The 13,257-nt window shown below is 48.1% G+C and overlaps 1 protein-coding gene and 1 long non-coding RNA gene across 2 annotated transcripts; both read left to right on the forward strand.

The window, feature by feature from the left end:
• The first annotated feature begins 594 nt into the window (after window positions 1–594).
• On the forward strand, window positions 595–9,344 carry LOC135388519 (uncharacterized). The gene is made up of 4 exons (XR_010421446.1): window positions 595–1,665; window positions 1,725–1,804; window positions 1,864–1,943; window positions 2,007–9,344. It is a non-coding gene; the product is annotated as an uncharacterized LOC135388519 (long non-coding RNA).
• A 2,697-nt stretch (window positions 9,345–12,041) lies between these two features.
• LOC135389553 (putative nuclease HARBI1) lies at window positions 12,042–13,257 on the forward strand. Its single transcript, XM_064619589.1, has 3 exons — window positions 12,042–12,427; window positions 12,525–12,920; window positions 12,987–13,257. Exons 1-3 carry the CDS (start codon window positions 12,042–12,044, stop codon window positions 13,231–13,233), a joined length of 1,029 nt encoding a protein of 342 aa, XP_064475659.1. The 3' UTR covers window positions 13,234–13,257.

Consider the following 13,257-nt stretch of genomic DNA (forward strand, 5'->3'; position numbering starts at 1 on the left):
TATAATAAAACTTGTAATTTTGATTGTAATCGTAATGATTAAGAACATCTTCTTTGATTAAATGTGCTACTGCATTTTAATTCTGAGTCACTGAAAACTTGTGTGTATGATTACAGTTAATAAAAAATATTGTTTGATCTGTGATACCTATTCAATGCTATTGCATCATGCCTGTAATAAGTATATTCTTTGTTACGGGTAATGTGTATCTTGTGCTTCCGATTTTTGGCTAAGTTTTTCCCATTCACGCAGAGCCATAACATAATTTCTGACACTAATGACTTTAATAGATATATTTTCACTTGTACTTTTGTGTATGGCTATCCTTTGCATGTAAACAGCCTACTGCACACCTGTTGTAGCTGGACAAAAATTATGATTGAAAAATGACGAAAGAAGTCGACCCAGGCTGAAAAATGTGAGCTGGTAAGCGCGTACGCAGCCCTCCGGCCACGCGCCATCCACCGGTAAGCGCCTCCACCCCAGCGCCGCCCGCCGGGTGAGAGAAAAAATACGCGACCCAAGTCGGCCAAGGCTCCAAAATGTCGAAAGAAGTCGGCCCAGGTTGAAAAATGTGAGTGGGTAAGCGCGCGCGCAGCCCTCCCCCCGCCGATAAGCACGTGGACAACCCTCCACACACGCGCCGCGCGGGGAAAAATACGCGCAGGGCTCAGGGGGAGGGCCCAGGGGTCCAAGTTGCTGAGTGGACCACCCGAAGCCTCGGCCCGCCCTTCTACTACTTCTGTGCCTATTTCTTTTTGTTGTTAGCTTCAGGATCAACGTCACAGGATGTCCGGAACTTGTGGTCATAGCTGCGGTGCTTTGCAACCTGCCTCTGTGCTCCGTCGCTCGGCGATGGTCAGCGGCCGTTCCGGACCGCTTTCTTCAAGATAGCGTCGTTGATCTTCAACTAAACTCGTTCTCTCCACTCTATCTCTACTTTTTTTCTTTTTTATGGACACAGGTTGCCGCCAACGCACAGCTGGCCTGAACACGAGTTAGACGCTCCCCAATTACGATTAGACGATTAATTAATCGTGTTTAAGGCTAGTTGTGCGCTGGCGGCAGTCTGTGTCTAGTCCAAGGTGTGTAATCTAACACCCAGTGTACATGCTTTTTGTTTTTTATTTATTTCAAGCATCACTTGAATTGTATTATTATTATTAATGTTATTATCATTATTCAGACAGTTACCGCAAACTTTGGCACATAGGATAGTTGTTTTACTGTTACTGATACATTTTTCCCTGTGTATATGCATTTGAACCTAGGACGCAAATCGTTATCCTGCATTTTAACGAAAATGCTGACCGCCCACTTGCACGTCGAAAGGATGGTAGCCTGATGTACAGGAGAAAGCTAGTTAAGACGAAAAAGGCCACGGAAGTGGTTTCTACAATGAAGACAAAAGCAACCCATAATGGGTTTGGCTTTAGTATACAGAGTGTAGGGGAGAGATTTTGGCATGACCATATTTCCTTTTCTTGGCAGAGTATGTAGACCATCTTTTGAGGGAAGCACTGACAACTTGCCAAGATGTGAGCTACAGTGAAATGGTAGCAGCCTGCAAAAGCCCTGAGCCTGCACCAATGAGTGCACAGTACGAACGGCAACCAAAGGAGGTCTTGATTGCCAGAAGAATGCTGCAGTTCCCAACAGAGTGAGGTAATGTTCATTCATCACTTCATGGGTTCTCGTCGCAGTATAATTTTGTGATTCTTTAGCTGACTGCTGCCGTGACATGTGCCTCTAACTGGAACTTAGCCTGATTGAGAGAAAAAGACCCTGCATCCATGAGACTGAGGTACTGTTCTTTCATCACTTCATGGGTTTTCGTCGCAGTATAATTTTGTGATTCTTTAGCTGACTGCTGCCGTGACATGTGCCTCTAACTGGAACTTAGCCTCATTGAGAGAAAAAGCCCCTGCATCCATGAGAGTGAGGTAATGTTCATTCATCCCTTCATGGACGTGTTCTCTAGCGGTATCATTTGTGTGATCTTTCAGCTGACCGCTCCCATGACGCAAGCTTCAGCAGTGAAATGAAGCCTACTTGCAAATACTTGATTGCCCACAATGACCTGCCTTCGTTTCAAATATAAGTGGGAAGTACCAATAACTACACACAAAGTGCAGTCGGCTGATACTGTATATGGATGTGTACATCATAACTTGCTTTGTTGACTAACTTGTTTGGCGGCAGACGCAGTCACATGTAGATGCAGTCATTTGTACCGAACAGGTACAACCTGATAGTTCAGTTAGTACCTGTTAGTTTGAGTGACTGAGCCTGATTTCTCCCTGAATTTACCGTACTGGAAGTCCTTCCACTCAAATTTGCTTAAATTTAGAGCACATGTTTATTTATTCTCTTTTTACTCCACAAACGTAGAAAAAAAATCCCGAAAGCTTTACGCTGTATTCATAGCCCCAAAAGCTCCATAAAATGTGAAGCAAATGAAGCCCTGTGCCATTTCAGCCCGCATGCAGGCCTAGTCTCCATCGCGGAAATTTTACAGGATGGGATATGACACTGGCCATCAGGGAGTGTTTGGCCATCCTTGTAGGCTCTTCATTTGAGGTACCCCTGTTACTTTGCACTGCTCGATATCTAACCCTCTGATTGAAGATGCTGCTGTCCTTAGAACTGCTGAGATACATTTGCCTTGGTGATTCTTCACTCTCGGAAAAACAACGAATAGTAAAAGTAAGAAAACGTTCGATTCTTGACCGCTATTTTACGTGTCATCACCTTACGCTTGGGGCGATGACGGATACTAAGGGTTAAGAATGGTTCTTTTTCATACTCTTATTTTAAGCGGCAACGGCTGACGGTTACGCCATCCGTCAAATGTTTACTCTTATATTATCGCCTATTGCAGCACGTATACCGTATAGCATGAGTAAACGAAAAAGCTCTGTAGCTATCAACGGTGCAAGGTGCCCTCCCTTCGTCCCCCAAAGGCAACATCGTGCTCCTCTTGCGCTCGCATCCGCTGCAGCTCCAACAAAGAAGAACGACCTCCGAAGAAGGAACGTTTGTTGCCGCCTCATGCGTTCCATCTTGGTTATGAAATCGACAATTGCATCAGGGCAATTAGACGAACCGATGCAACAGCTGCACCTATATATTTGATAATGAAAAGCATCATTAATGAAATTGAAGACTCATTCAAGACTCCGTGAATTGAAGGGTAACTCACCTACAAGACCGTTGTCTGCTGGTGGGTGGCCACACATGAAACACCAGCCAGGGGGGCATTTAGCATAGGCAAACGCGTCTACAGCAGCCCGCAGGTATCCCGAACAGTCGCAGTTTTGACAGCGTCCTCGCAGCTGACCCACTAAATACGTTGATGTTGTTTGTACTATCTCTCCACTGGCGCTTGTACAACCATCACCTGTGCTCTGTATAACAACGAGGGGCATTCACACCGAATAAAACATGAAATCGGTAGGGCTCACCCACGTGGTGGTGCGAAAAGTTTGCAACACTCACCTCCTGAACGCGCTCTACTTCACGACAGATGCACGTGCTTCCCGCCGCTCTTGAAGTCCAGGCTGGGCAGTCTAAACGTGAAACGGCACGACACAACGGAGTGGCCCTAGTGTCCATTTGATAAACATCGTCGAGCGGCCGCGAGCAGAGTACACACCTGAGGGACCGCAGCCGAAAACTTTGGGTTGCTCGAAACGCGGAAGATCCAATCGAGAAAGCCTGCGCCTAAACTGTGCACGCACACGCAGACTTTCTTGTTTTTTTTTGCAAGGTTAACCAAGAATAAGCGTAAAAGCAGTGAGTCATGAGTTCGAGATTAGTTTATCCGTCAAGGGGAAATTCTATGCGTCAATTTCTAAGGAGAAATGCAGAAATGACGGTGAAAACAAGTGCCTTAACAGATACAGTGCGGGGATTAACGGATACTACAAGCAAAATACATGATAACGGATAGGGCAGTGGGCGTCGTCGTCGCATATTACGGTTACTAAGAGTAAAACACGGGGTAAGAGTTGCTTTTCCGAGTGTGTTCTGGTGGCCAGGCTCCAGCATGGTGTGCCAACAACCACGCCATACACTGTATGCAACGGGATAGGATGACAAAAGCGAAGGATAAGTAGCCTATATGAAGTCCGTGGCCTATGGCATGGCCACACGGCTGCGAACAGGTGTGTCACATGCCAAACGTTTTCCTAACATACTTCTCTTTCTTTTTGGCAGGGCATTCATGAGTGCAGAAGTAATATTGTCACGAAGCGAAATGGGTCGGCGAGTCGTCGAATAAACAGCGAACGGTTTATTAGACTACTTGGTAGCAAAACACAAGAGTGAAAGCTCTCTGAACACAACTGAGTCCAAAGAATGAATGCTCCAGCTTGGAGCGCACAAGCATTTAAGCGTCGTGCCGAAAAGTCTAGAAACAGCACGTGCGTTTGCCAGAGAGCAGGCGATGTGTCTGGAAGCTTCTTGCTTCTTCTTCAGCATGCGCCGGGATGAGATGTACCGTTTCGTGCCTGCCCTGGAAGTTTCTCGATGATGACTCGTGGCAATATGAAGATGCAGCTGTTGAAAGTCAAATTTATTCTGCCTTTGTAGCTGTACAAATCTACATAGGAATTCGACAGCTATTAAGGAAATCATGAAAAATTTAATATTAGAAATAGAGAAAGGGTTACAAAGATGAATGTGCGCAAAGAAGGTGTACAGTTTTTCCTTATATGCTTGTGGAGCCAATGATGACAGGGATGCGTCTGAAGAGAAGCCTGTGTTGATGTCACTGGCATGTCCCAACCTGAGGGTCTTCTTATACTCATAAATAAGTCATGGACTAACGTGATGTCTGACAGGCAAGAGGATACTCCAGTAGAGCTTATGGACTGGGACATGTTTGTAGCACACATCTATGTACTGAAAAGGAAAACATCATGCATTCATTTGTTATTAATCGGTATAGTATATCGGTATCGTCATCACCATGACGGTACCACTGATCTCGATTGGATCAGTGGACGGTACAGCCCAGCGCGAGCTGAATAAACACTTTGTCTTCGTCTGGTGCACTTCTTGAGAAGTGTCCTTCGTCCCACGTTTCGAACGCCGATATCATAGAAGGCCTGCGAGCTCCAGCAGGACTGAGCTTCGCAGGCAACGTCGCAGAGAACTGGCGACGCTTCAAGCAAAGGCTCCAACTGTTTATGACCGCCACTGAGCGTCCACAACAGCCGGGAGCAGCAAAATCATCGGGACGCTCTGACTCTCAAAAGGTAGCGTTGCTTCTTCACGTAGCGGAAGAAGAGGCACAAGAAGTGTATCAAACTTTTGACCTTCCGGAAGGCACACCATTTAACGAGGCGCTCCAGAAGTTCGAGGATTATTGCATACCCAAGAAGAATGAGACCTACGAAAGGTATAAGTTGAGGATACGAATGCAGGAGGAGGGTGAGACTTTCGAAGCTTTCTATCGCGATTTACGCATTCAAGTAAAGTCATGTGAATTTGCAGACCGTTGGAAGATTGAATGATCCGAGATCAAATTGTTTATGGAATTACAAACAAGAAACTGCACCAACGGCTCCTCAGAGAGACTGACTTAACCATGGATAAGGCAGTTACTATGTGCCGAGCGAGTGACATAGAGACACTTCGCAGCCTCACGTTCGAAGAAAAAGAGAAGGGGGTTGACAAGGTAAATACAGCGCGGAACTCGACCCGAGAACAACACAGTGACCGGGGTGCGGATCGTCGGTGCGGGATCTGCAACTTCGTTCATCGTCGTGGCACCTGCCCTGTTTTTGGAAAGATTTGTCGACGTTGCCAGAAGTACAACCACTTTGCTTCCTGCTGCCGAGCAGCAGTGAATGACATAAGTGCCGCACCTGTTGAGGACAGCATAGAGGAGTTTTCCGTCCTCGAGATCGGCAGCTGCACATCGCAAGGGCCAGACTGGATCATCTCAGCACATGTATCCGGACATCCTGTTTCCTTTAAGGTTGACACCGGAGCACAGGCTAATTTGCTGCCGAGATCCTGGGTGCAGCGAAATGTGAGCAGCGCCGAAGTTCGGCATACCAGCGCGCGACTACGAAGTTACAGCGGAGGAGTAATCGCACACTGGTGGGGTCACTACGCTGCAGATGGCATATACTGGGAATACGGATCCCGTGCAGTTCTTTGTTGTAAAAAAAACCCGTGCGCGGACACTAATCCTCGGCCTCTCAGCATGTGAACAATTCAAACTCGTCAGCCGAGTTGGCGCTGTGCTTCAAATGACTGACGAAGGAAGAAAGATGTTGAACGACTTCCCCCGTGTTTTCCGGGGCCTAGGGTGCGTCAACCGAACGTACAAAATGGAGCTTAAAGAAGGGACGGTTCCTGTGGTACAGCCAGCTCGTCGAATACCGCATGCTCTTCGACGACCAGTAGAACAGGAGCTTCACCGCCTGGTTGACGCCGGAATCCTAAGGAAGGCCGACGGCCCAACTGACTGGGTTAGTCCAATGGTCATAGCACGAAAGAAGAACGGACAGCTGCGACTTTGCCTGGACCCGAGGCGCATAAATGAGCACTTAAAACGGGAACACTATCAGTTACCAAAACGAGAGGACATCCAAGCGGAACTTGCCGATGCGCGGTTTTTTTCCACCTTAGACGCCAATTCAGGATATCACGAGATTCCCCTCGACGAAGAAACCGCCAAGATTTGTACTATGGGCACGCCGTTTGGACGATATTACTACCTCAGGCTCCCGTTTGGTATATCATCAGCCCCCGAAGTTTTTCAGCAGACTATGGCCAATATATTTGAAGGACTACTCGGTGTTAGAGTACATCGACGACATTCTAGTCTGGGGTAAGACACAGCAGGAACACGACGAACGCTTACGCGTGGTACTGATTCGGGCAGAGGAGCAGCACCTGACACTTAATCTGGAAAATGCAAATTTTCCAGAACGGAAGTAGACTTTCTGGGTGACGTCATCTCCAGCGAGGGGATTAGACCCAGTCCGCAGCTCATCAGCAGTGTACAAGAGTTTCCGCACCTAACTGACAAGAAACTACTATATCGATTTCTAGGACTGATAAACTACTTTGGAAAGTACATACCAGACCTAGCTACAAAAACAGAACAACTGAGAACCCTGCTCTGGGAAGAGAGCATTTTCGAATGGAGCCGAGCGACTGAGGAAGAATGGTCGCATCTTAAGCAAGCACTCACTACGGCCCCTCTCCTAGCTCTGTTTGACCTACACAAGCCCACTAAGGTGGCCGCCGATGCATCGAGGGTAGGTCTGGGAGCAGCACTCTTTCAGAAACATCAACAAGGATGGCGTCCAGTGGCTCATGCTTCTCGGGTACTGTCTGAATCAGAAACCCGCTATTCCCAGATAGAAAAGGAAGCACTTGGAATTGTATTCGGCATGGAAAAGTTCCACGACTTCGTCTACGGCAGACAGATACTGGTGGAGAGGGAGACGGACCATAGACCACGGTTAGCAATTTCGAAGAAGGCCATCAGCGATATGCCACCGAGACTCCAGCGTTTTTTCTTGCGCTTGATGAGGTACGATTTCCAGTTGCTTTACGTCCCGGGAAAAAACTTGATCGTCCCCGACGTGCTATCACGGGCCCATGGAAATAACTCAGAGTCCCCCATGTAGCCTGCAATGACGTCGAAGTCCATGCTATCGAGACTCGCAAGAGCCTTGTTAGTGAAGCAACAGCAGCACGAATAGCCCTTGAAACTGCGAAGGACTCCACACTGCGTAACATTATGGAGCAACTGGAAAACCACCAACCCATCATGGGAGAGTTCAAGACAGCGCAGTCCGAAATGACCGTGATTGATGGGCTTCTGTTCAAGGGCACGAAGGTTGTAATACCGACAAGCATGAGATCAGAGATGCTTCAGCGAATTCATGATGGACACCTCGGTATTAATAAATGCTTGACAAGGGCTCGCCAGCTGGTATTTTGGCCCGGCCTCAGCGGAGACAAAGTCACTGATCAAACGATGTGCCACCTGCCAGGACTTCTCTTACCAGCAGGCCCAGGAGCCATTAGTAATGAGACAAGTACCCTCTCGTCCATGGAAAAACGAATTGGAGTCGACTTGTGCCAGTACGCCAGAAAGTCTTTTCTAGTTGCCTACGATGCGTACTCGGAACTTCCCGGAAGTTCAACAGCTAGACAACACGAGTGCACACACAGTGGTGAAAAAAACTAGGAAGTATATTCGCACGGCACAGGATTCCGTTGGAGGTGTGCACTGATAATGGCCCACAATTCACATCCCAAGACTTCCATCAGCTGGCAAAGCTATACGACTTCACGCACACAACGTCGAGCCCGTATTTTCCATGTTCAAACGGCTTGGCAGAAAAAGGAGTTCAAGTGGTTAAACGCATTCTACAGAAATCCATGAGAAATGGGGACGACTTTTGGCTCGGCCTACTAGCTTATCGCGTGACGCCACTTGAAGACGGAAGATGCCCGAGCGAATTGTTAATGGGACGTCGGTTGCGGTCCCGCGTACCTGTCTTTTCGCAGGACGTACCACCACCAGTGTGGAAAAGGACGCATCCACACAAGCAATCTCCGGCATTAACGGCTCTACAGGAGGGGACACAGTCGGCGTACGCGAAGGTAATCTCTGGGCCCTCAAGGCTAAGCTGCAGAGCCAAGTTGCCCCGCGGTCTTACAACGTGGTGACACAGGATTACCAAGTTCTTCGCCGTAACCGCAGGCACCTACTGAAAACGAACGAGCCATATCTGCCGGACCCAGAGGGACCGGAATGGGACGACGACTTTGGCGAAGGTCCGTCTGGCGCGGCTACAGCGCCATCCGACAGTCGACAGTCGTCTCCTGCTCTACACCACACACCTTCAGCGCCAGCCTCGACCTCCACAGGACAGCGTCCCACTCGGCAGAGACGACAACCCAACAGGCTGTGTTATGCTGAAACACACACACACACACACACACACACAGCTGAACAGTTGATTGTGAAAAAAAATAAGCAGTATTCTTTTTTTTTTATCGTTTGAGGGGAAGATGTATCGGGATCGTCATCACCATGACGGTACAGCCCAGGGCGAGCTGAATAAACACTTTGTCTTCGTCTGGTGCACGATACAGGTGGGAAGTGGAGCTATTGCAAATTGATATACCTCCTGTGTCTGTTTCCTGTTATCGTTCATGTGTTCTTTCAATAAAGCAATGTTTACATTCTTCGTTGTTTGTAGACTGTATTTTACTGTGTAGTGGCTGTTGGGTTACTACAGTAGGGTGTGTGCCTGACCCGGTATTGTGCGTCAAAGGGATAGTGTTGTGATCTTGCAGTTTTCACGACCAAATCAGCCTGTGTACCTGTCTACGTGGCAGGCATTGAATACCATAGATTGAGAAGTTACCCGTCAAAAAGAACTGGTTACAAGTTAAGTTACCGTGTGCTAAATGTAAGTAAGTCAATAACGAAGTTCTTCAGCATGAAATCTAACTCGCAGTTACTGAGTTACTTAACAAAAAGAACGAGTTTCTTCCAAGTTACTCCGGACACAAAATAGCATTACGCAGGTGCAGCGCGCGAGCAGTTGAGTTAGACCTTGAGTTGCCTGCGGAGGAGTGCAACACGCTTAGATCGTTTTCCTTTATGCCCAACAATAGACCTCTCCGTGTTTGTAAATAAATGACATCATAGTGTTCGACAGCGTCAAAATTTGGTAGAATTGAACTACGCTCGAAGCTAGAGGTTAACAAGGTCGCGCCCGAAAGCCACAGTCTTGAGGGGATTACGGCATGACCCCTTGAATGGATGAGACCCTCGGTCCTACTTTTCTTTCAATGGGAGACAGCGAACAAGTGCCCGTTCGTGGAACCCAGCCGTCCTTCCGCTTTGTTTCGGTTTCAGTCTGTCTACCAATATGTCATGATGACGTTTCTCTGGTAGAGGTTTATTCGAACGCTTTGCATCTTGCCCCCTGTTGGCGCACAATGGTTCAGCTTTATTTCAATGGCAGCAGTTCTTATTTCCTGAATAAAATACTGTCACTCATTGAATATCACGTTTTATTGCAAAATATGCCATGAAGGAACCGGAGAGAAAGCAAGAAAATGTGTGGACGTGAGTGAAAAGCGAGTTAAAAGTAACTTGGAACTTAAGTTACTTTGACAAAGTTACCAAAAAAAGGAACGAGTTCCTCTGAAAGCTACCACGGCGCAAAAGTACCGAGTTACGTTACAAGTTACCAAAAAAAGGGACTTAGTTACAGTAACGAGTTACTTGTAACGAGTTACCTCGAACTCTGTTGAATACTGTCCACAAACACCTGAAAGAAAAGTGAAAGTTTCACCTCAGTGAAAGGGAATGAACACACACATTGTCAGAGTACACCTACTGCATCACACATCAGGAAGGCGAAAGGCTTTGTACACTTCGGAAGGAAAATTGTCCCTTGTGGCATGTACAGCACATGCTGCATAGGACCTTCCTGCAGTGTTTTCCTAACGGTCCCCAGAGCCACCTGGTCAACTGCTTGTAGGCGACGTACCTAAACTTCCTGCATGTACCATAGGCACACTGTAAATCAGGTAACGCATATGTAACGGTTAAGTACCACTTGGCCAAGAGGTACATTTTTTAAAAAATCTACATTTTTTAGAAAATGTACCTCTTAAAATTAAGATGTACATGCGCCCTCACATGCGCTACATGTAACGGATAGTGCGCAGCGATTTAGGCCAACACGTCGGGGTGGTTCCCCTCCACCACAATATATTAACAGCCCCAGGAAGCTACGCTGCACGATAAATATAACAACCAAATACCTTTATTCGAAAATTATATCCATTTCAGGGGTGATGCTTGTCCATCGCGAGCGTGCATTGTCATGATGCACAAACGCCGAACACACGGGGCAGAACGTATATGGATGAACGATGGCCACTGCATCTCTCCTTCACCATTGCAGCTGCTCTGTGGTCACGCTTCTTTATCTCTTCCACACCTTTGGATTGCTGTTCTTCCCCAACTTCCGTTTCTTCCGCAGAACGTAACACCAACCACCCATTTACGACACCGCCTGGACGTAACCTAGGAGAAAATAAAATCCAACAACCGAAATAGCTTGCCTGAAAAACATGCCTACTTGCTTGTGCAATCTAGGCTCCTCTAATTCACGCATCAACGTTCTTGCATGAAGCACAAAGTTCGTTGTCTCCGTCCCTCAGTCGTTGTGTCCAGCCTGCCGGTGATCAGGACCACTGCGAATCAGAGCGAAGATAAACGAAAATGCGTCGTGCAGACGAATAATTACTTCATAGATATAATAAGCACCTTAAATGACTCCAATCTTGAAAGCGTCGAACGAATTTCTTCGAAGACCGAGCAGACTCATCCTCGGTCCCCGACGTTTCAAAACAAACTGATTTGCAGCGGTTGCAAGAAACGCATTCTTCCCAAACGTGCGATCCCTCACGGTCACGGGTTCTAGTTATTGCACTTCTTTGACAGAATGATAGTGCTCATCCATTTCGGCACTGCTGCATAAGGGAATTTATTGACTGGTATTCGGAATCACACGAAATATTTTTGCAGCGCATGGATATCGTGAGAAGGCGTTCGTACTCACGCGCCGGAAACACGGAGGTACACATGAGGTACATTTGCTATAGATCGCGCTTAAAAGGTACCTAGCCGGTACGGATGGGTCTCGGAGCCCTTGTACCGTTTGAATTTCGCAGTGGTCGCGAACTGTACCTGCTGGTTGAGGACTGTACCTCATGTGTACCGCTTGGCCCAGGTGCGGGTCCTCTTTCATGAGGTACATATCGGGTGCCGGATTTAGAGTGCAGGGCCCGCTTGCACGAAACAAACTTAGTGTAATACTTAACGAGTTCCCCACTTAGTGTAGTGCCGGAGCCGTAAGTGGCTTGCACGAAACTTCTACAACACTAAAGTGGTGGCGCTCGCTCCGCGCAATTTAGGACGCTGGCTAAGGGTCCTAGGAGCACCCTAAACTACCGCACTAAAGCTTAGGACTAACATGTCGGCCGCCATGAAACGAGCAGCGAGGGTTCGTCGTCGGCACCAACTGTATCTCGCATTGTCCCTGTCACGACAGAGAGTGTACCGGGACCGAGAGAACCCGCTGGAGTACCTGGAGGACGGTGAACTGCAAAGACGGTTTCGATTTACGCGAGAGGGGATATTCTTTATCACCTCTCTTGTCGCTCACGACATCGAGCCCTCGACCCGTCGAAGTCAGTCGCTTCCGTCGTCGCTACAGGTACTCCTCACGCTGCAGTATCTCGCAACCGGGAACTTTCTAATCACGGCAGGTGACATAGTGAGTGTGCACGAGTCGACGGCGTGCTGCGTTCTGCACAGGGTCGTCGCTGCACTTTGCAGGCGAGTGAACAGCTTCATCCGGTGAGTATACGTCTATGCTCTTCTTTGACCCTTACTTTTGCGATCTACAATGCGATCTACAATATTTATTCAGATGACCAACGGTTGAGGAAGTAAGAGCAGCGCAGCATGACTTCTACGAGTTGGCTGGATTTCCTGGGGTCGTGGGAGCTGTAGACGGCACGCACGTCCGCATCCAGGCACCGTCGGAACACGAGGGATCCTACGTCAACCGCAAGAACTACCATTCGATCAATGTTCAACCGATCGTAGCGGCTGACTGTAGGATCTTGGATGTGGTCGCAAACTGGCCAGGAAGCACCCATGACTCCCGGATTCTGCGCGACAGCACCATAGGCAGGGAGTTCGAACGTGGGGTCCACACTGGACTTCTCCTGGGGGACAGTGGTTACCCATGCAAACGCTGGCTCATGACTCCGTTCCTCCAGCCACGAGACAGACCGCAAGCGAATTACAACACTTCGCATTCGACAACGCGGGCTGTCGTTGAACGGTAAGCTCATTGACCCTGTACCTTTTGTAACATTTCATTGTACAACATGGTTGATATGTACTGCAGGACGATTGGCCAGCTGAAGCGGCGGTTTCACTTCCTTCACTCGGAACTGCGTGTTGCAACCCGGCACTGCTGCTCCATCATCACGGCGTGCTGCGTGTTGCATAACATCGCCAAGCAGTTCGGCAGCGAAGTTAGGGAGTCCCCCAGAGATTCCGACGACGACGACCCTGTAATGGTGCCCCGTTACGAGGGGCAGCAAGATGGATTCCTTTACAGGAATGCAATCGTGCGGCAGCACTTTACATGAGTGCAAGTTGACTACTCAACACAT

Source organism: Ornithodoros turicata, chromosome 3 (assembly GCF_037126465.1).
Source record: "Ornithodoros turicata isolate Travis chromosome 3, ASM3712646v1, whole genome shotgun sequence".
In the NCBI taxonomy this organism is placed as follows: Eukaryota; Metazoa; Arthropoda; class Arachnida; order Ixodida; family Argasidae; genus Ornithodoros; species Ornithodoros turicata.